The sequence below is a fragment of the Falco biarmicus genome, chromosome 3 (assembly GCF_023638135.1).
Source record: "Falco biarmicus isolate bFalBia1 chromosome 3, bFalBia1.pri, whole genome shotgun sequence".
Classification (NCBI taxonomy): domain Eukaryota; kingdom Metazoa; phylum Chordata; class Aves; order Falconiformes; family Falconidae; genus Falco; species Falco biarmicus.
Window position 1 is genome coordinate 45,561,205 of NC_079290.1, and position 24,701 is coordinate 45,585,905.

At 40.6% G+C, this 24,701-nt stretch overlaps 1 protein-coding gene across 8 annotated transcripts in view; it reads right to left on the bottom strand.

Moving 5' to 3' along the window:
• Window positions 1-24,701, bottom strand: part of CHD7 (chromodomain helicase DNA binding protein 7) — a 132,617-nt gene that overhangs the window by 70,580 nt on the left and 37,336 nt on the right. For all 8 annotated transcript variants that reach the window (XM_056331264.1, XM_056331265.1, XM_056331266.1 and 5 more), the window contains one exon: window positions 16,584-18,443. In XM_056331264.1, coding sequence (XP_056187239.1) covers window positions 16,584-18,269 — 1,686 coding nt within the window. In that variant the 5' untranslated portion in view covers window positions 18,270-18,443. The remainder of the gene's footprint in view (window positions 1-16,583; window positions 18,444-24,701) is intronic.

Sequence of the window (24,701 nt, forward strand, 5' to 3'; positions counted from 1 at the left end):
GCAGGCTCTGCAGACAGTAATGAACAATTAGTTTTTTGGGTATCCTCATCACACCCCTTTCAGAGGCATTCATGCTTACAGCAATATAAATACTTGAAAGTTCTAACGTGTCACATATGAAGTATGTGGGAAGACAACACAAGTTAAAAGCTACTTTTTTTTGTCTTGCATACATATATATTTACATATATATACATGTCTGTTCAAATATTTAACTTCCAGTGTTCTTTAAGTTTCCTCTACTGATGTGTGACCCTCTTCCCAAACTACAGGTGTTTCCATATTCACTTTCCAATATATATACAAAAAAGACACCAACAAAACCAACCTGCAACAGAAAAAAAAAAAAAAATCAGCTAAATGGTGTGGGTTCTTCCCTAGCTACATACTCAGAGTAACGCTTTCCATCCTGGCATGTAGAAGAAGTCCTCAGGTTAAATAAAGTTCTGTGAAGATAAAACAAAACATGATGGAAAGGCAGGGTTTTCTTTTCCATCTCCTGTCTCTAAACAGAAAAGGAAAAGAACCTGAAAACAATGTGTGTGATGGTTTTCTCTACATTTTTAGATACACTCCTGAACAGTTATGGAAAAGCAGCAATCCTAGAAAATCCTCTCCAATTAACTAGCTTTTAAACACCTATAGTTGACCAACTCATGGAAATCAGAGGGCAAAAGGCACAATATAACTTCAGCAGTGATGCATTTTACACCAACGATATCTATTTTACAAGAGAAAAACTACTAAAGATTTAATGGTGCCAATTAAAGAAGCCAAGAGTTTGCATGGCTCAATGGCTAAGTCATAGACCTTTTCTCTATAATAGGTTCCATTATAGCCCTGAGCTCAAGCAGTGGTAAAAGGACTGCAGAATTCTAAGTGTTATTGCAAAGGAAGGTTTAAGCATTACGCAGCTACAAGGCTAGCAGCAGTAAAGCAGCTTGCACTTACTCAGAATCCTAGTTGTGGGCATCTCACAACTTCAAAACACTATCAAAGAAATGAAGCACAGCAGCGCAAAGCCCTCAGAAATTTAACTAGCATTTTATACACATTTCCAAACTTGAAATACTTCAGTATTTGTAATTTTTCTACTATGGTATTACCCGATTTGGTATTCATTTATGTTTACATAAAATTGTGTAGCTGAAGACTGAAAGTTTTTACTTAACCATAGGATGTCTATAAACAACTGGTGCAACGTACAATGAGAAGAAGAAAATTAAAATGTCAAAGTGCCTCTCGAGATGGCTCCCAGTAAACCCAGGAAAGTATCTGTGCCATCATAGAGCACTGTACAAAATTATCATCTATATCAACAACGAGACCTCACACACAGTACAGATTATCTTGAAGGCAAAGTCTAAAGGGCATTTCACTTACTTTAGACAGATTGCTCTTTATGAAAACATTGGCAGATCCTAATACAGGAAATAAAAAGAATTAATATGGGTAAAATTGGCACCAGAGCAAACTGGGTATAAAACCAGTGACTAATAAATTTAGGATAGGAAGTCAGATACCTGTTCCAACATTCAGAGTAATCTGATTTGGTGTAAGAATTTCAAAAAAAGGAGTACGGGGAGCAAAAGCCAAGTGCTCTTTAAATTGAAGTTTGATAAGCAGTTTCTAAGACTGTACATGTGACAGCCAGAGGCTCAACTCAATGGCCCAGACAACCATTACAAGTACTTTGCTCCTAATAAATGGTGACAGTAAAAATCAACAGCAAAAATCTTGTTTAGATTAAAAAATGAATGTATTTTAATAAATATACTTTGGAATATGACAAACACTGAACATATTAGTTCAGAAATGAGTTAAATATGCTTAGAACAACCATTTCTGTTTGATTTTCTAGGGGAAGAAAATCCTTACTAAGCAGACTGACTGGTAAGAGAAGCTTCTGGTCACGGAAGTTTTACCTTCAAACCCGAAAAAAGGGGTTGGTTACCCAAAAAGCTCTTATAATTACACTGGCCAATATAGTCAGAAAAAAACCCTTAAGTATTACCCCTTTTGTCAGTCTTACTTCATTCACATCCTCAAATCATCACAGCTATGAATGTGACTACTCAGATACTTCAAGGAAAACCTCCATGATTTCAAATGCTTGCACTTACATCACCTTTCTTTGACTAGAAATTGTCTTCATTCACATCATGATTATCATACAAAAGGCAACAGTGCTGTTTAAAACAGAAGGGGTTACTTTTTAAATAAAGATGTCACAGTCCCAGTGTCCTTTTGCAGCAGCTGCTTCTATTCCATGGTTTGGACAATTCTCCCAAAACAATGCAGAAGTCATTTTTATTTTTAGGTACTGCAGATGATAGAGATTTGAGAAAAGTAGAAGCAAGCAATTTATGAAATTACCGGTCATCAGTTGTTCATTTACACAGTTATGCTACTTTAGTATTAGTGATATACTTGTAAGGAGTGGGTTAGTGCAGGAGATGCTGGTATCCAATTGCTGAGCATGTCTTAAATTGCAACAGGAATATGGCAACTAAAAAGGCTCCCAAGAGAATTTCATTTCTTTCTAATGTTGTGCTAGAAAACTTGATCTTCCTCAAGGGCTCCCTACACACAACATCCCTAAAATACAAGGGATCTGAATCAAAGAGGATAAATGAAGGTAGAACAAATTAAGAAAAAAAAAAAAGAAATAGAGTAGTTTTCCATAGAAATTACCTTAGTGCTCCCACACCAGAAACCCCTGGCCTGCTTTGATGGCTCTCCAGGCCAGTTAACTAACCATGTAAACCCCTTCTCCCATCCCCAGCCACTGAGGCATTTAGGTGGTTTACAGGAGTGCTTTGTTTGGGGCTAAATTTGTACAAGTTGGTGTAGAGACAGAAGAGATGGAAAGGAGCATGAGTTTTTATCTTTTACACCTACTGGTACGTCTGAAAGAGCAAGACAACCTGCAGATCATACTTCAACTACTTAAGAGTGCAGGTTTTCTTGTACAATAGTTATGGTGTCTTCCCCTGTTGTTGTTCCCCCCATTTTCTTTGCTTTACTTAGGAACAGAAGCATCTACAACTCACAGAGTATGTTCCTGAGTTAAAAGGAAAATATGCTGATCAAGATCCAAGTAAATCTGTGTTTGTGACTTGCAAGAAATAAATTGGTTGTTTTCTAGGACTGAACTAAGTAAGGTAGGTATTTTCATGTGCACTGCTAATATTCTTTTTATGTAGGAGTCCCTACAGGTTTGCACGAGAACTTTTGGTTATCCAATTAGACATAATTAGTAAAAGCCCTTTAAATGCAGAAAGTTAACTTTTACTTTCTGAAGCTGCAGTGGTTATATTTTGGATATACTAAAAGACAAAGCAAAACAGAAGATTACATCCAAAGGCTTTTTGCGTTTTTAAGGACATACAAATGCACAGAAGTCAATCTGGCTTTCAAGAAAATGTGCTGGAGTGGAGGAACACACAGTGTTAATCCTTCTCAAGGCAGGGCCCCTGAGGCTAGCACCCCACAGGCAGGAGCCTGCCCAGGGCAGCAGAGGCGGAAGAGGGAGGAGGTTTGTGGCTGCCTGGTAAACCCAGGTGCTACCCGGCTGCAGGTTTCCACTCTGTCAAATGGAAACAGTGATTGGGTTTGCCTGCCCCATTAGTGTATTCCCACTGACTCAAATTACTCAAAGGTTCTCTGACGGAATAAGTTAACAGACACAGAGGGTACATATCACAGGCTAAAGCCATCTTTTTCGAGCTGGCTTACTAATACTAACTTGCCAAACAACTCAGGTAACTGTGGTTTCATGCCATCACTCCACTGCAAGATTCACAACTCCACAGAAAGGCTCAGTTATGCCCAGTATCCTTCAAATCCAAAGGCAAATACATTTTTACTATATGTTCTCTTCAGTCTTTCCAAAACCTTTCCAAAACAGGTGGCACTGTACAATCCATTACTTCCAGGTGAGATAAGGCTACACCACCTTCATCAGCCAATACAGAACTCACCATTTGGACTCCCCCCTGAAGAGATCATCGAACAGTTTGGGTTGGAAGGAGCCTTTGAAGGCCATCTGGTCCAAACCCCCTGCAATAAGCAGGGACATCCTCAACTAGATCAGGTTGCTCAGAGCCCTGTCCAACCTGACCTTGAAGGTTTCCAGAGATAGGGCATCTACCACCTCTCTGGACAACCTGTTCCAGTGTTTCACAACATTCATTGTAAAACAATTCCTTATAGCTGATGTGAATCAACCCTCTTTAATTTAAAACCATTACCCCTTGTCCTACCACAACAGGCCCTGTTAAAAAGCTTGTCTGCATCTTTCTTAAAAGTCCCCTTTAAGTACTGAAAGGCTACAATAAGGTCTCCCTGGAACCTTCTCTTCTCCAGGCTAAACAACCCCAGCTCTCTCAGCCTGTCCTCACAGGAGAGGTGTTCCAGCCCTCTGATCATTTTTGTAGCTCTCCCCTGGACCTGCTCCAACAAGTCCATGTCTTTCCTGTGCTGAGGGCTCCAGAGCTGGATGCAGCACTCCAGGTGGGGTCTCACCAGAGCAGAGGGGCAGAATCACCCTCCTCAACCTGCTGGTCATGCTTTCTGGGCTGTGAGTGCACATGGCCAGCTTATATTCATCCACCAGTAATCCCTATTTCCTTCTCCTTAAGGCTGCTCTCAAACCCTTCATGCCCCTGTATTGATACCAGGGGTTGCCCCAACCCAGACACAGGACCTTGCATGCTTGGCCTTGTTGAACCTCAGGAGGTTCATATGGGCCCATTTCTTCAGCTTGTCCAGGTCTGTATGGATGGCATCCCATCCTTCAGGTGTGTCAACCGTACCACTCAGGTTGGTGTAGTCTGCACATTTCCTGAGGGTGCACTCAATCCCTCTATGTTCTTGATGAAGATACTGAACAGCACTGGTCCCAATACACTTTGCTAGGACGGGGGGACCCTACACTTTGCTTTACACTGAGGTGTAACTGCCGTCATTTCAGACGCCAGCCTGAGCAGATCCCATCTGAGGTAAGATTTACATTACAACACAGAACTCTGTTCTGTCTATTCCCCCCCCCCCCCCCTTTTTTTTATTTTTTAATCTGTAAGCCTCTAGTAACAGAGATGTAACTCTCTTAACTCTCTTTTAAAACCTTCCCATACGCATATTGATGCTTAGCGTATAAACCAGCTCTTCTTAATAGACCACCTAAAAGCTATCTACAGAGGACTTCAGAGATATACAGACAGGTTGAAACCACCAACTCAAAGAAATCTTAACGGATACATGGGAGATACAAAACCAAAAGAGATTGTCAGTAATCAACCCTATTTTTCTGCTGAGGTGTGAAGACAGCACTTCTCCAAATGGCCTTTCCATTGCAGTATTTTATTAACTGCAGCATGACAAAGTGGGCTTGAAATCACAGACTTGTTAAAAAGCCTTTGATGTTATATATGCAGCCCAAGATCCATTTATGTCAAAGAGTGCAAGATACTTCTCAAGCTCTAGTTCTTTAGTCACAGCAACAAATGAAAAAAGACTTTGAATATGTTATCTGTGGCACGTCACAGGTAGGCCTTTTCCCAGCTCCTTTAGTAATTGAGCTAAACTAACAAGTAAATCAGAAAGAGTCATTAGAACTGGAGGGGAGGAGAAAAAAAAAAAAAAAGGCAAAAACCCAACCAATAACCTCACACTTCCTTTCCTGTGGACAAACACCTCATTCAGCAGTACCAATTGAGATAACTCTTAATTATAATGATTAGATCATACTTCAGTTCTTCAACCAGTTTGATTAACATTCTTCTATCAAACATCAAGTATCTTATCTTTACTGCATGTATCTTTAGTATCATAGCTCCAGCTGTTCTTTACAGAACCTATAGTAAAATGTGAAAAACCCTAAACACAGGTCTTATATCAGATGTGCCTACAGCGATATCAGGTATAATTTTGTTTTATATTGTAATACTATATTAGAACCAGAGAGGTGTGTCTAAATCAACCCTTTATAACTTACCCCTCATTGCCAGTAACATTTTTCAGTGATGTTGTACAGCATGCCAGGGAACTGCAAGAACTGCTCTGCTGTCCCCTGCTCACCACCACTGCAGAGCACCTCTCAAGCACACCCAACAGCAATACTGGCAATACATACATGAAACAAGCAACCTGTGTCAGACAGCAAAGAGTCCCCAAATCCCAGTCTAATGCCTTAGTTACTGATTTATCTGATTTTCAACAACTTTTCCCCAAGTATTTCAAAGGAGACTAGCAGAGAGAAAGACTTAAAATGAAGTAGTCTTCAAGTATCGTAGGTGTTTATCCCTATGTCCACAACTGACAATGCCTGCCCCAGTAAACATTTGCAATACCCCATTAACAAACTGAGTAAGATATGAGAAACAACTATAAAGCCCAAAGTTTTAGACTAGTTTTAATGACTGTATTTTTCATATACAGCTGTACAAGTAAACTGTGATGTCAACCTTTTATGGTAAGGTGTCATTTTAAATTCAAACACACACTGTACATTATAAGCCTCCCATTATATTTAGCAACAATTGGCTGGTACAGAAAGATTTCTTCCAAAAATAAAATAAAGCACTTCATATCATTCAACGCTCACACGTAAGGAAAATTACAGTATTATCACAGTTATCATAGTCTTCCAGGGCCAAAAAAGATATGAAGTACCAGAATGCAAGTGGATGGAGGGCCATCTGGAGAGAAAGGAGATGTAAAAGGAGAGTGGAAAAACCAGAGTTCATATTGACTACTAGATATTAGGATGTTTGTTATGAGTCCTCTCTCTCTTTCCTTACAGGAACACTAAACCCAAAACTCCACAGAGGTATTAACTTCTCAGTTACTGTGGTGATTACGTTATTTTGGTTGTGGGAGTTACAGAGACATAATAAAACACAATTTCATTAACACAACTAAAAATTACTAATGTTCTTCTGATTCAACTGATTTAAATTATTCAGTCTGGTTTAAGAAAGAAGTCTTTTGTAAGAGGGTATATGTTCCTTTCGGGAACTCTTGTATTACACGTGAAAACTTCCTCTCTGATTAAAAACCCAAGAGTTTGTGTTTAACAAAATACAAAAAAAGTGAAAGATTAAACTTAAGTTTGGCACTCCCTACAACATGTTATATCAATATAGCAAAGATACATTTGGTGCTGTATACTGAAGAGTAAGTGTTGCACTTGAAGACATGTATTTGCAATTTTCCAAAAATAAAAGGTTAATAATATTCCATAGAAACCTACCAAGCTCCAGAAGTTAAGATTTCTTGATATTTGATTTCTACAGCAGCAACCCATGCATTATGAACCCACTCCCAGTAGTACTTAATTTTTGTGCTTTTCCAGTGTAATACATGAGCTGCTGTCTCCTAAGCTTGGCTAACACAATGAAACCACTGAGGAATAGTACAGGAAAGAGTTGCATCCTGATCCTTGGTAGTGATTCAGGGATGAACAGGAACAGGAGATGGAACAACAGAAGCAAAAAAACTCAACCCAACAGTGGAAGATCAGAGAGAGATCCACTTGTTTTCTTCCGTATCTTGTATACCTGCACTACTTTCAGGTTAACCTCTACAATTACCAAATTCCAACAACATGAAGTGGGATTTCCTGCTCTGAACTGTTAAGACTAGTCATCTCTACCTTCTTGAGTGGCACTCTTAAGCAAGAGCAGTACTGGAAGGAGTCACAAGGACAGCACAGGGAGATCGCACATTTTAGAGTAACAGACTAAGAACTGGAATCAGAATTTTTATGAATTTGGGTTTTGAATAAACAACAGTCTTTATGCCCATCATCTATATGTTCCTCTCCATAAACAGGGGCAACACTATTAGCAATCTCGCCCAGTAACTGAGAAAGTTTTAACTAAATTGGTGATATATCAAGGTCAGTAAAACCAGAAAGAATGCAGATTCCAGAGTTTATTATAAATCAAACCCACACTCAGATCACTAAACCATCCTATCTCTCAGATTTCTTTCCTCATAAAGACCACCAAGAAATTAATCTGAGTTTTATTTTTAACTTTTCATGCTTTTAAATGATTCTCTATGTTGAAGAAAAAAATCCCACTCAGTGCTCATGGAAAACAATTTATTGACAGATACTGGAGGCATCTTCCCTCATTTCAATGCGCATGACGCACATCTAATGAAATTGTGCCAAGCTCTTTGCTGGAAAGGGGATGTTCTTTCATCTCTTCAATAACAAAATAGCTGCAAATACTTCAGCTGGAAGAGAGGAAAAAGTCTTCCTTTTCCCGAAAAGAAAACACACCTCTGAAACCAGATCATTCATTTATATTTGTGTGGGGGAAAAAAAAAAGGAACAAAAGGTGAGTGTTAAAAAAAATATCTGGGAGAAGTTGAAATGTGACCTGTTTGTCACTAATTCAATGAAACAAGACAAAGCTTTGACTTCTAATGGAAGTTCTGATTTATCAAAATTTGAGGCAGGACTCAAGGACTGGTTACTGAGGAAAAGTGCTACGGAAACCTGAACCGTTTAAGGGGCCTGAAAGCTCCCTGCCAGTCAAAGAGGCCGTCCCCATTTTCTCCCACCAAGCATTCCTACTCCCACACTAACCAGCTTGGGTGATCTTGTGGCCACACAGTGAAGATATGCCAAGAACATGATCTGGCCAGAAGCAAGCTGGCCAGATAAGCCAGTTCACCAAATGATCAGGTATGCTGATGCAAGGAAGGAGCTACGGCTATGTATCCCAGACCTCTGCCACCTTTATTTGCATGGATTATTCTTTTTTTATATAAGAAGATTAGATATTGAGAGTTACTCAGTTCACGCAACTACACTGGCAAGCTGTCAGCAGACTGTCTGCCCACAGCACAGCAACACAAAGGTGCACCCTGAAGCAGTGTGCTGAGCAGTACCAGGCACCACTGTGCCAAACAGCTACCTCTGGCAAAAGGGCTCAAGAGGCAGGTGACTCAAGCAGCTGGTGCAGGAGAGGGGTGACTCCCTGAACTTCTCTGTCCCCAGTTTGACACAGATGTTGCCCACTTCCTCTCTTGTTCTACTGCTCAGCGCTGCTCCATCAGCTCAGCCTTTCACTGTTCTCTCCCTGATCACTGCTTCCTGCCCATGCTTCCTACTCTGCTCCTACCAACTGCCGAGAAGCAGCTTCACCATCTTTAAACCACACGTGCAAACTTGGGAATACTTCAAAAGACCTGTATAAGCAGATGCTTTAATCACTCAAGGGTGTTAATCTCACTCCACAACTTTACAACTCTGTTGACCAAATACTTATAGAAGACATCTCTAAGGAAAAAAACCAAGCTGTTTGTCCCCCAAATCCAGATCACATTACCACCTGTATAATATATACATCAACACACAAATAAAAGAACATTGATACCTAGAAAGGAAAGCTCCCAAAGATAATAAAGAAAAGAACAGCAGGGGTACTAACATCCATTCTGGTACTTTGTTCAGGTGAGACTGTCCCTTTTTAAAATACCATTCCAGTATTTTAATTTCATCATCAATTCCTTCATTATAACTCTAATATGAAAATTTAAAGTGAAAAGCATTGGCTCACTGAACTCCATAGACAAAAGCTAAAAATGGAACTTCAAAGTGATGGTGTCCCATCATAGTGGGAACCCGGACATTTACTCTCCCCAGAAAAACAGAGGACACTTACGCAAGTTTGTGACACCTGCATTCAAGATACAGGCAAAGGCGGATTAGTTTAAAATAAACGGATGCCTCAAATTCCTGCCTGCATGAAAGAGCAGGATGGAAGACCAGGAGCAGGATGAAAGACCAGGAGCAGGATCCATAATAAAAAGGCAGGAATTTACTACTTCACCTGTTCCTTATTAAGATTGCCATTGCATTTAAAGAAATAAAAAAATACACGTGAAACAAATAATTAAGCATTTCTCCTTTCATTTGCTCCAATTTTCCATCCTTGTAAGTTATGTAGGCTGATGATGACACAGATGTGAGGGTTTGTATTAGACTATCAGCTTTCAGCCATGAAAAAAGCTTCTCTGAAACAACAGATCTAAATTTGTTCAAATAAATATAAAATAAGAGAATGTGTTCGGCCATGGGAAAATAAGATGACTGCCAAATCCCACTGTAGTGATCATCAGCAGATAAGAATACAGTACTGAAATACTGAACAGAAGCATAAATTTAGAAGTATTTATAGTTAGGCAAGTCCTCAGATAATGCTAATGATTTCAAGAAAACACACATTCAGGTCACAAACATGTTGTAGAAACTTTTAACATATTCATGCCGAAGAACAAGTCTGGTAACTCTTAAGCCTACAAAATCAGTATGCTGATGCAGACTTGTGTTTTTATGCTAATGTAGCAAACTGGCTTTACCCAAAACTCCAAAGCAGGTAATTTAACAGCACAAATAATTTTCATCACGGTCAAATCACGGTGCCTGAGGGAAGAAGTATTCTTCAAGTTGCTTCTACCTCCTCAACAGTAAAAAAGACCAAAAAATCCATAGCCAAACCACCTAAAAAGTACAAGTCTTTGGCCCAAAGGCCTATTCACTGCAACCCCTTATTTATGAAAGCACATGCAGGTTTGATAAGGGTGTGGAAGAAATAAGCCTTTGCATGTGTTAATATTAACTGTTAGACTAGAATATACCGAAGGAGTTTTAGAACATAAACTTCTGTTGGACAAAGTATTTCATATTAATTATTATATCCTTTGAGAGACCTGCATGTGAACCAGCTCACACATGGATCAGGCTATCAACGTAACAGAGTAGCTTTAATGGTCTATTTTTCTTTTATTTGGAAATTTATAGTTAATTACATTGCATATATTGCTTAAACACGAGTTCTTCAGAGCCTCAGCAAAATACAATAAAAGCCTGTAAACTTCTAAGAAAAATTTGCTATTATCAGCTTTTACTTTTAGGTGAATACTATGGATTTTCTTCTCAGCTTTTCTTTCATTGTTCTTCACAACTACTGATTTGGCCTAGGTTTTTAACATATATATTGCATAAATATGCACACACACTTGCTTATCTATATATAAAAAATAATACACAGTTGTAATCAATTTTAATCAATCAAGGTTCAGTATTAGTGGTTTTTAATTCCATTTAGCCTAGCACCTTCAACAATGTTGCCAGCGTACACTAGTTCACTGGTCTATGAACACTTGAAAAGGGCAACTAGAATTTCCAGGGACAGCCATGAGATTTTGCTAACATGCAGCACGTATGGTACCCCAAAAGACCAGCTAGCAATCACATGAAATAGCCTCTGTATCAAAACAAAGAGTACCCAACAGTGTTGACAAGTTAAAAAAAAAACCAAAACTGGAGTTGTTCTACTTATTGACAGGAAAACAGTCAAAAAGCTAAACACTCAAGGGGTGAATAAGCTAACAGTTCTCTCTGGAGCTGTGAGACATTCCTTATGAATATTAATGTATGGGAAAAACCCTAACCATCTGAAATGATACCATATCTTATGAAATAAAATTATAGGACACACGTTGAAATGTAATTGGTTATGTGAAGACAATAAGGAGGTATGTAAGGAGTCAGTTTCTTCTTACTACTCTTAGGCATTAAAACAATTAAAATACCCAGGAGAAAGTCAACTTCATTTTAGTGTGCCAGCAGTAACTGACTTAACCTGCACTCTCTGTCAGGTTAGAATATTGCATCAAACCACTCCAGCTGATAGTGGTTTTCATTAATATCACTCTTCATTCAGGTATATCCAAGCACAAAGTAAACTGAGGCAGCAACACAGGGTTTGAAAATGCAGGAAGGGCCTGTGACAAGGGTGACCCATCTGGTGACTCAGCAGGACTTTCCCTGCAAGCTCTTCCCCTACAAGGGAGGGCAGGAAATTTCAAAAGAATGTGTTCATACCAAACACAGCTATGAGTTATGATTTAAAGCAAAGTCACATGCCCACAGATAGCTAGGCCAGCAGAGTAAACTGGCAGTGAACCCATAACACACACAAAATTAATCTCTTCTCCACAAGAAGCTGGCCATTGCAACCCAGCACCCATCAACACTGTTGGTGCCTACCAATGAGCTCTACCATTAAGTCAAGCATGGAGGCTATACCATAACTGTTTGTCATTTAAGTACTCCTATGTTTGACTAGAAATAATGTAGATCACATTTTTGGAACATGATTAATGAACAGGACTCAAAATTTCAGCCCATACAGTAGCTGTGGATAAATAAGAAGTTCTGTATAATAACACACCCAGGATAGCCTATTCTTGGCAGAAAAAACTCTCTATCGCTAACAAAATTTTCTGAAAATAACAATACACAAGAGCAACTACATAGCATTAGACCCCCAGAGGCATGCCTAATATGATAGCCCCTCTCTGATAGAAGTCTGTGGAAGAGTAAGAGAACCAGACACACACAGCAGATGCACTCCAGTAACAAACTCGGCCACTTATTTATGTGATAGATCTTCTGAGCCAAACGTGCTGCCTTCATGTTTAACAAACAATAATTCATTTTTCTGCACAGCACCTCAGAGATCAGCATCTTAACATGCAGTTCTGAGTTCACCACCTGATAATTTGCGGAACACCTTAAAAGAATTCAAGGAGACAAAAACAAGTGACAAAGAACCCTAGTTTCACATTCACCTTCTTCATGCATCCATATCACTCACAATTTTAGAGGCTTTCACCACTTCTCTCCTTCCCTTTCCCCCTAACTCATTCCCCTCTGTGCTTTTTCACACGCTACTGTATTTTTATGAGGCCTGGAGAAAGGATCCAGAGCTGCACAGCATTTGCCACATCAGCATACCATGGATACATGTAGCAACATAATAACAATCTCTGGGTTTGCCCCGTACTACTTCCATAACAATTCCTACTGTTTCATTTCTTCGACTGTAGTAGCACATTTTCAGATAGCCATCTAACACCAAGACCCTGTTCCTAAGGAGAGCTTTTTGCCTGCTATTTCACCACTCAGGTACCACAGAATCATATAAATTGGAAAAAGACCTTTAAGATCATTGAGTCCAACTGTAAACCTAACACTGCCAAGTCCACCATTAAAACTTGTCCCTAAGTGCAAGATCTATGAGTTTGTTACATATCTCCAGGGATGGAGACTCAATCACTTCCGTGGGCAGCCTGTTCCAATGCTTGACAACCCTTTTGGTGAAGGAAGTTTTCCCAATGTCCAGTCTAAACGTCTCCTGGCCATGCCTTCACTCGTACAGCTTACAGACAAGTGACTGACATTCCTGTTCTAACCATTTAGTTTCATTATTGTTAGGTGCTTCACCTTGTCTGCACTTGGCACTCAGCTTTGAGTATGTTAGCAGCAGCAAGATTTGCCATCTGACTCTTCACTCTTCTCCAGATCATTTACGAGTATTTTGGAGAGTACAAGCTCACAAGCCCAACACAGATGCCTCCGCTGTGAAAATAAGCAAGCTACTCCTACCTTCTGCTTTGCACCTTGGCCGACTACCCTGCCACAGCAGAACCCACCTTTCCACTCCACAGCCATTGAACTCTTCTGAAAACCTTCGGTGAAGAATGTTTCAAAAGAGGGCTTGAAAAACCAATCACACTGACTGAATGTCCCAACTATACAGTGGTTCTTATAAATCTATCAAACTCCACTGAAGCCACTAACTCACTGCTAACAAGGTCCTAATAACCAGTTCTAGTTTTCAGCTATTACTCTAAACCAGCTGAACTGTCAATCACCCAGCCAAAACAATTTGCAGTTTTGCACACAAAAAAGAAGTAACAAGCCCTAGAACCGACATGGCAATTTCTTTCAAGTTAAAAGCAAAAGAACTTCACTTTCCTTCCAATGTATCTAAAAACAAAACAGCAATTTGGTTAACCACAAGTATTACAGCCTTCCCATGATAAGGCTAGCTTCAAATCACTGAAAAATAATTACTAAGATGGCTTCTGTTGATTTAAAAGCATATAGTGATTTCCTTTTCACTGACTATATTCATTTGGCTGATTCATTTTACACAAAGAAAAACAAACCAGTCATTTAACTGTTCTTCAGTGAACAGTTTTCTGCCAACCGACATGAAGGGAAACCCACGACACAGGAGAGCTACCAACTCTGTATTCAGTCTTAAGAGCAGGGGTTTCACACGTCTGCATTTTTCCCCAGGGGGTGGGGAGGAGTTGAGTTTTCATTGACTTGAACAATATTTATTTCGTCCAGTTTTCAAGGGGAAATGCCTGCCTTCAAGAGTTTCATTACTACAGTCAGGTCTCAAGGTAATTGCTTAATGGGAAGGTATGTTAACTATAACTTTTACCAAATAAAACCTTAACAGAAGTAGGCTAACAGAGAAATTACTTGGCTACCTACAGCTGTTTGAATTACTGATTTTAATCAAATACCTTGAGTTATCATGTGGTTTTCTTCTAATTATTTAGTTTCAGCACTTACCTTTGTTCAAGCTATTCATCTGCAGTTCAGAACCTTGTAATAGGTTATATAGCTCATTTAAGGGTTGAGCTGCCTGCATTTTACCTCTTCACTGATAAAAGAAAAATTAATGTCCCCAAAACTTTTAACAAGCCTGTCCATTCCACAGGTAAACCTTCTTCCTCCCAAACCACCTCTTACTGCTAATAAAAGGTTTACTGGATGGTCTGATGAAAACAAGGAATGCCAGTGAAGAACACTACAGCTTGAGGGCATGGTCGATCTTAAGTCTTCCCTTTGCAAACCCCCACCGTCACTAGCTGTGAAAGGTCCCAGTGATGCTGGGCTTTGTTCCTTTACTGTCTTGTAAGTCTTGCATTACCATTTCTACAATTTTCTTTCAAGTTTTTTCTGCTAGATGTGTCAGCTCTCACCTTCAGCGTAAAAAACACATCTTGCACTTCTTTTTCTGATTCCCAGTCTTTCTGTACTGTTTTCTCCATGCTGTCATTACCCTCTTTCCAAATACCTACTCGTTCTCTTGTTTTCTGCATATAGTCTTGAGTTCTCTCCTTTTTCATCCTACTCAGTTGCACAGTCAGTAACACACGAGGCATTGTCAAGAGCTGCTCTCTCAAGAAGGAACACAGAACTCCATGTGCATAAGAGAACTGTAATTTAGGTTCTCCAAACCTATGTGTGGAGCTTGGAGGAGAGGAAGGGCCAATACAGGTATAAAATTTCACACCAATTTTGAGGGGGGCAGGAGAGAGGAAGACGGTCTTGAAGATATTCTTTGCCGCTTCAAGATAGCAGCTTCCTCCTCCCTCCCAGAAAGACAGTATCCTTCCCCTTGCCCAGCTTAGTCCCTGATCTCCCTTCCCAGGGCTTCCCCACCCTATGGCACCTCCAGTGCTCCCCCCTCCTCTCTTCCATGGGGAATGTGGAAACCTCTCCCCAGCTGCTGAGCTGCTCCATCTACCACTCCTTGTCAGCTGCCTCTCTGCAGTGCATACATCTGATTCCCAGACCCACCTCACGCTGTGCAGAGCGGCTAACAGAAGCAGCCGGCAGGCAGCAGTGGAGGGGACTGCTGAACAGCTGCTTTCCGCACAGGCCTGGGACACTGGCTAGGACAGCTGTTTTTATGATTTATTAAGCTTATTGTAGCATCACATCATTGTGACTACATTCCAACAATTGTCTCCAAATATTTACAGGCAGAGCTACTTGGCATTAATTACCAACTGGTTTAAGAAAATAAAATAAAATTAAACCTCTGATATCCTGACACCTACTAATTCAGTACCACAACCTCCTGAATGATGACCAATAGAGCAAGAGGCAAGTAATGGCATATGTGAAGATCCCAAAAGGCACTTTTTCAGCTGAAGCTTACTTGACTACTAGCATGTAGCCAAACCTACTAAGCTACAGCAGATCTAGGTGTTTTACCATTTTTAGCTTTTAATCGAAATATTACATGAAAGCAATAAATTTTCATTGAAACCTGGAAGATCACAGACTGTGTAAAATAAAACTTCTATCCTATTTCAGATTTCATTTAAGCCTCAGGTTTTATTTCAGACTATGATTCACATCTGCTGTCTTCTCCTTGCATGAACTACTGCCCCATCACTTCTCAGTTGCATTACTTAATGCTGAAGTTCATCCTAGAAATTTTTTCACATGTAAAGATTTCAGCTTTAACTTAAAACCACAAAACATTCCCTCAAGATTTAAAGAAAACTCTCAGTTTGACCAAAACAAACACATTATGACGCATACTTCTTTCTCCAAGTTGCAAATACAACAATTAATAGTTTAAATGACAGTTCTCACACATGCTTTCCATTTTCCCCTCAAAGGAACCACCACACAAATAAAAAGCAGGTATTCAGCTTGTCTTGTTGCTGTAGCACATTTCAGTCTATCCATGTTATCCTGTAAAAATTACTGTAAGGACATTAGCCAGCTACCTGGAACCTCATTTTACCTTCAGGTTTTGTGCACCAAGCAAGCCATATAACCAGTAACAAACAGTGGAGTCAAACAGGAGCAACTATTTTGAAACCACGGATCTTGTGTAACCTGAAATGCATTTACAGCAATTTAAAACATCTTCTACTCAGTGGAAGTAGCTTACCTGAAGGACAGGCACTTTTTGTGGTGTGTTTTGTGGTGACTGGTGAAGCTGTGCCCAAGGCTGATGATGAGGATGTGGAGGTGGTGAAGACTGATGATGTATCCCTGGGTGAGGCTGCATGGGAGGACAGGTTGGCATTTGCTGTTGAAAAGACTGCTGTTGACTAGGAAGCTGCTGGCCAGATATTAGTCGCTCTTGTATTGCTTGTGGATCTGCAAGGCCAACACCTGGACAACCATTTGGTCTCATGTGCCCACCCATCTCCCGTGGTGCTGAAGACATACCCATAAATGGACGATTCTGTTGCATGTTTCGGGGGCCCATATTCCTTTGTCCAATTCCCATGGCACCAGGGGGCTGGTGTGACGGCTGAGGATGGGGTATATTTGGATAACTGCCAACTTCCATTGGTATTCCAGCACTACCAGGTCTAACCTGCGGAGGAGGTGTACCTGCTGGATTACTCATTGCTTTCATAGGTGACATGGGAGGTGGAGAGGCATAAGTTCCCTGAGGCTGTGAAGGGTGCATAGTTTGCGTGTTCATTTGGTTAAGTGAGCCACTAGGGTGGATGGGTTGCTGGTGCATTAGTCCTTGACCACTGTTTGATGGAAATCCGACAGCATTTGAGTATCTTGGTACAGATTGATTCATTGGAGTGTTATTTGTAAGGCCTAAATTCTGATTCATCCCTGTATTATTAACTAATCCCTGATTAAGGTTACTGTAAGGATATCGAGAATACTGCCCTGAGTTGTTTATAGTAGGTGAGGGTACCGTCTGGCTCCGAGAACTAAAATTAAGTGTTTGCGGCCTAACAGCACCCTGCTGGGGAGGATTAGGGGAGAATCTGGGACTGTGGGCTACTGATTCTCCATGGATAGCAGTGGGGGGATGGTGGTGAAATTGTTGGACTGAATGTCGCAAAGAAGGTGCCATACTGGGATTCTGCTGGGGCACATGAGACAAGTGGCCAGGTCCTGAGGTGGCAATGAAAGGGTTTCCCTGATTGAGGCCTTCTTGGCCTTGAGAGAACTGGTTCATCCTCTGCTGTTGTGGCTGACCATGCTGCTGCATTGCAAAATCACCACGAGCCATGTAGTTTCCCATCTGCTGCATGTGCTGAGGATGGCCCTGCCCAGGGGGTCCGGAGGGCGCCTGTGGTGGCTGTGTCGGTTGCGGCTGCTGCTGCTGCTGTTGCTGCTGGTATGGTGCTCTTATCTGGTCTGGCACTTGAACTGCCCGTGGTCCCCACATGGAGCCACTGTCTACGAAGGGTTGCCCGTGTCTTTCGTTCTGCATGCTGGGATAGACTCCCATTTGACCACCAGCACCACTGCCGTGAGGAACCTGAGGAACTGGAGGGTTGTGATACTGTGAATGAGGAGACGCTATACCATTCCCAGGGGCATTGCTTATCATCCTGTTTGGCTGATCCATCAGGTGCATTTTCTGCTGTTCGTATTGATTATAGTGATCAAAATGGGTCAACTTGGCTTGATTTTGATTTGCAGGGGGATGATGAAGAGATGACTGTAAAGAGGGAAATCCTTGATCCATGGGCATTTGCTGCCCCATAGGATTTACTGTATTTTCAGGATATCCACATTCTCCAAGACCTTCCAACCCTTCACTAAAAATATTCCCATCTTCTCCAAACAGACTCATCATTCCTGGATCTGCCATCTTTTTTCAGCACACAGCTCCTCGGAGCTACAACTAGAATGCTAGTCTGTGCTTCACCTCGGCGAGGTGTTTTGTCCTCAAAGCCTTTAATCCTCAACTAATCTCCTTCATGTCATTCCATATTTCCTTAATTCTTTTGGACCACGCAGTGTCAGGCAAGTCTGGTTACTGCTCCTAGAAAAAGCGGGGGAAGGGGGAGAAAGAGAGGAAGATATTGAAATAAATAATGTCAGGCAATATAAAGAAAACATACTTGACTTTTTCAGACAATGCTACCTAGTTTCAGCCCCTGGGATACATCTTAAAAATCTATTTCACTTTACGAAGGACTCATTAGCTTTATCAGAAGCTTTATTGTGATAGAGAGTTAGGAAACTAGCAAAACACTAGCCTTAACCTTAAATTAATCCATTCACTACACTTCCTAGTGCTCCTTTCTTGGGTGGAACAGAACAAAAGAACACAACATGCAGCAGCAGCAGCTGCCACAGCAGGTAGGCAGATGTATGAATATAGCCAAGCAGCCCATCTGCTGAACTAAAGCCCTGAAAACGCTCTAGTTACCAACAGCATGTCCTTAACCTTATTCCCTTGAGCTGCGTAATCAGATGAGCAAGCAGAAGCACCAAGTCCTACAACAGACTGAAGTTAGTTATACAGACAACTGATTTTTCAAACGCACACAGAGATGACCCTCTAAAACATACCAAATTCCAAGACTTAGCATTTAGGAAGGAAAGAAAAAAAATATTTCTTTTTTTTTAAACACACAGGTTATGTTAATTTTAATGAAGTTATAAACTGAAAGACATGATGATTCTTCCCATTCAAGCAAAATTATATGCTCATTTTGTGTAAAAAAAATAAATTCAAAAGCTTCATTCTATGATAGGGTAGGTTTCTCATTCCATAACCTAATTTCTCTCCTGATGATAACAGGAACACTATCACTGGAGTTCATTACTCATCCTCAGACAATCATGCTACTAACTGCAACTACAGCACTTTATTAGACCACACTGAAGTTCTGCCCCCTCCAGAATTATAATCCTGAAAACTCACTCAGGAGAATTAGTAATGGCAAAAGAATTTCACAAAATGCTAACCTAATAACATACACACTTGGACTTGGAAAAAAGAAAAAAGCAACACATAGTAATAGTGCAGATTCAGAAAATTTCCCCATTTACGTTTTTCACAGGGAAGACTGGTATTTCCGAAATGCATCCCACATCCTCTCCCCACAACAACTCCAAAGATTTTGTTTGGATCTGCTTATTGTGAACTAGTCTAATGCTATCTTTTCTACTTAAGATCAGAATTTTAAATGCTATGTCTTGTATCTCAAAATAAACTTTTAAGACAATAGTCAAGGAAGCCCATCCACGTAGCAAATAAAAACAACTGGGTTTGCATCTTTGTTGTGATTCAGTAGCAACTGTACTTGCAGACACCAACTTGCCCTTCACCAGTGATCAAAGAAAAGATTTACAAGTCTGTACATTCACATCTCGCATTCTGCTGTCGAGAAGGGATGCTTTCAGTCACTTTGGATGCAAAATGCCAGGCCGGCCTATTTCAATTGAAGGTGATTTGTCCCAGACAAGTTTTAGGGGGTAAATATCAGCACATTTATTACACTTCTTGTAGCCATTGTCAGGAGGACCTTCTACAGTATGAAGCAGAGGGCAAGAGGAAAAGCACAAGCATTTATCACTCCTCTTAAAATAGCATTTGAATGTCACCTTTAAAACCACACTCTTAAATCTCTTTAGCGCTCAGCTGGGATATTAACACTTGTATTTCTAAATCACTTGGGGGTAAATTCCTATAAGCCATCTACATATCTCTGTTATCTATTTATTTTGATTTAGTTTTCTTTATTAAGCAGAAGCCATCTGTAATATTTTCCACCTCAATCAGTTTATTAAAGCACAGTATAAGGAAGTTCCAACAAGGCAAGAAGGAGCCTTCTTCACCAAAGCAAGCTTTTGGTATTAAGACTGCTCCAGAGCAGACCACACTGTTGTGGTGAAGATGCCCACAGTGATTTAAGATTGCTGGAGGATTTCAGACACGGCTACCTCTGTTGATGCACACTGCCATCAGAAACCGGCAAAGCTGGAAATCAGTGTGCACTGAGAGTCTCCATCTAACAGAAAAATCTCTTTGCTTGAAAATGCTAAAAAGCATACTGCACAGATACTGTTACCTCCCAACCACTGACATAATCTGGGCAATGTCAAACTTGAGCCAAGTAGAGAATGCCACCGGTCAGAAAACCTATTTACAGCCACAGAATTATGAACAGGTAAGAATTTTCACTCGTTTTATTATGTAAGTCATGCCTACTAAAATAACCATTTTTGAAGACAAGCATGCTCTACTCTTCTCAAGCACTAATGAAACTTTGCAATAAAAATATCTTGAGTCTACATAAAAGAATTATCTTTGCTATCTGTTATAGACAAGCTAAGACAGCATCTCCAGAAACAAGGTTACAAGCATCCAGCACACATTTGAATCTTACTGCTTCGTTTACTGTTTTTCAGCTGACAGGCTTCCAATAAAATTCAGGCCAGAACTGGCCACTGGCAAGAATCAACATAATCTAACAGTAGTTACAACCTTCTACTATATCCAGAAAACCAAAACAAAACAGGGTAAGGGTTTTGTTTAATTAAACACACCTTATTTCTGCCCAGCTGACTCCATCCCCATTTGCAGGTTTGGGCTAGGGACTGTCCCTTACAATGAAGGAGACGTGCTATGGTCTTAGCATTCAACGGGCTTCCCAAGCACATACACTTTTAAAAGAAAAGTAACTTCTAAGTTTATGATAGTCTGTACACAAACAAATCTGTCATCTAAATTAAGAGCAAAACCACAGTTTGCCACTATTTATGATTTTAGTTCTGAATTTTTATCTAAATGTGCATCGATTCCAGGTTTGAGATGTTAAACCTAAAGCTATTAGGTTTGAAACACAGCATGAGAATGTGTTTGCGAAGATATCTCAAAATTGTAGTAGTATTTGTTTAGATTTAAGTTTGGCCTTAAATTTAATGACCATGGCCCTTTACAGTCAGTTGTGCTCTTGCCAAACCTTCTACTTCCCCAAATAAAAGTCACACCTCTGATGTGATACAAGGACAACAGTACATGTTAAAGAACGAAAGACAGCAGCAGTTACAGCCTGATCAAAATAAATTAACCAACGTTTTGATAAGAAAACAGTCGATACTGGATTTACCTAATAAGCTCACAACCTTCTACACTAACAGGATAGATTTCTTCCAGATATTTAAGCAAGTCATGAGAGTCACAGCTTTAAGTTGCAATCATTTCTTTCCTTCTTTCACTACAAGTGATGTATTTTCTCTGCATAAATCCTCAAGGTTGGTCAACCCCCCCCCCCCCCCCAACCCCAAAAGAAATCCCCCACACAAAGAAAGCAGCATCTTCGGGGTTTTTTTTAATTTATTATTTAAGACTGCCTAGACAACCTATTTCTGTTCAAAGCAATGGTATGATCCCAACTACCCAGACACAGCCAATTGTTTAACAACCCTGTTACCTCAACAGACAAAGCTTAAATTTACTCCAGTCTGCAACATTCCAGTCCTAAATAACTAGATCTCAAATTAAGTAGTAGTTAACGACTGCTCAACTTAATATTTCAGAGCTATGTGGACTCAGTAGCCTTGGGCAGCTTCCCACTTTTATGAGTGGAACTAAACTGGCTGCTGCATACGCATAATCTGATCTCAGGCTGCAAACACTAAAACTTGAACTTTATTAGTCTTGCTCCCAAAGCAGCAGAACCAGGCAGTCAAGACCAGGAAGCAGCAAGGGCAGCACATGCCCTCCACAACACCATCCTCACATTCTGCCGTTCAGAAGAACTTCTTGTAAATGAACAGGTTCCTTGAATCAACTATCAATCATTAGATACAAGAAATTTAGCAGCATTTCTCAATGGCCATGCAGCAAGTAAACTAAATAAACAGAACATGAGATGGCAGCTAATATCAACTGCTTCAAGCTTTGAAGTGAGATGTGTCACGCAAAGTTGGTATTTTTACAGCTATTAGTTGGTATCTCAGGTACTTGACAAAAACACAAACAAAACAGTTACTCAGGTAAAGGAACTATGCACCTACAAACCAATACAATAAACCCTGCAAATACCATGCTATTTTGAAGAATTAGGCTAAAAAGACCTCTCATGTTAAAAACCAAAGCCATGCCAAAGGTTATTTTGAGACAGGAGCCTCAAAATGTAGGATTAAACATTAGGCTACTAAATCTGCATTTAAACATTGCGTATTTAAACTGCTTTTCAAAACTGCTAAGCTCCTGCTGGCTGTTAGGGGTAGTAATTTAAGCATTTGCCACATGGAAGTAGATGACACAAATGACAGCAATTAAAGTCACATTCTTATTTTATGAACAAAGTTGGAAGAAAACATCCACCAAAAACTTCATAAACGCTTGTAACACCCTGACAACACAGGAAAAGTCATGCCAAAACGTTCGAATTGGGGAAGATCACTGATGAGACTTCTACCTTTCAGCTTATTTACCTACTGAGCGAACAGCACTGCTGATGCCAGGACAGTTATGCAAGTGCCTGACCTCGTCCGTGGGAAGCATGCCTAGTCTCCTGTGTGTTTTAATGCTTAGTTCTCATTGCTGTCACAGACAACTCTTCACGCATGGTACATTCCTCCTGCATATAGATTTGCCAAAATGTAACAGCAGATCTGTAAAGCAATCACAACGTGATTTCTGACCATAGCTTGCAAAGAAACTTGGTTATCTGAACACTTAAAGATGCTTTTTCCCCCCCTTCATATAGAATGCTTTCCTGGTATATGCTTCACACAGTACAGCTGTGTTAAAAATTAAGTCCATATAGTTTGTATCAGATCAAAGAATGGCAGGACTCTTGTTCCCCGCTGCCCCAGGAGAGACAGGACTTGTAAGGATGAAAAGAATAACCTCCTGCACGTCAGGAATATTCTGCCTTCAGTGGGAAGAGTCGGCAAACACGGTATAAGCATTTCTGAAAAGTTTAATTTCACACCTATCTTAGTAAAAATCAGTTAGTTCTTCACAGAAACATATCCTTACAGAAGCGTGCAGTGGCAAATTTAAGGCAGTCAATCTCTCTTGTTAGACTAAGAATTGAGGAAGGGGAGTGGGAGCAAAAACGTCACGTGCCTTTCCTCAAAAGTCACAGTTTTTGCGTTATGTGCAGTGAGCTAAATGCCTTGAATGCTATTTAGTAACATCTTTTGGGCAAGAAATCCATGAACTCCTAAATTTCCCATACAATAGTCAAGCAGAAGCCAGACTGCATTTTATTTCCTTAATGCATGATGTCCTTTGGCAAAGAACAGGCTTTTACAGAGGCAACTGAGGGCACATCAGCCTTCGAATATTTGGCAGCTTGTTGCTGTCAAGCAGCTGATGCAGGAATGACCAGCTAGAGTTCAGCCTGTGCCACACATTTGGAAACAATATCCTACGTCATTCAAGTTCACAGAAGCTCTGACACGAGACCACAACAGCATCATGTAGGAGTCTCTGAAGCAAACCTACCAAGCCTCGTTGTTACATCATATGCTCCCACTGCAAATGACTTCTGCATTCGCCGTACCAGCTGGGTACTGTTTTTCTTAACATGGGGCACTGCTAATTTTAAGTCAGCACCTATAATGCTAAATAAGAAGCCTCAGCATGTCTTTCCAGTCCAACAGAAAAAGTGGAAAGTTTATAGCCATTTATTACAAGCATGTATTTAGAAGTTTTTAATGAGGTAACCAGAGAATTTTTTTTTTACATTTAAGTACATTACAAACATGAGCTGGGAGGAGAGGGAACAAGCCTAAGCCAGAAACACTTAAGTTTTAGTGCTACGCTGCCTGGAATTTTAAGTGGCCTTTTTTGGTCATATGACCACCCTCTCTCCCAATGTAAGTTTAAAATACAGATGCAAGGAGGCGTTTTATCTAAAAATAGTCCTAGATAAGCAAGAGAAACAACCACAGTCGGAAAAATATTTCAGGAATACTCTTTAAAATATTTGATAACAGTGTTACCTTGCAAATAACTGTCTAAAACGGGAACGGCGACCCATCTAACATGACCCCAGTGAGCTCTGGCCACCAGCAGCGCTGCCTGCCGAGGGGACACGGGTTGTGGTTCCGGGGGACCAGCAGCCAGCCCCAGGCCCTGCCAGCAGTATGGCCCACTGAGGGGACACGGGTTGTGGTTCTGGGGAGCCAGCAGCCAGCCCCAGGCCCTGCCAGCAGTATGGCCCACTGAGGGGACACGGGTTGTGGTTCTGGGGAGCCAGCAGCCGGCCCCAGGCCCCGCCAGCAGTATGGCCCACTGAGGGGACACGGGTTGTGGTTCTGGGGAGCC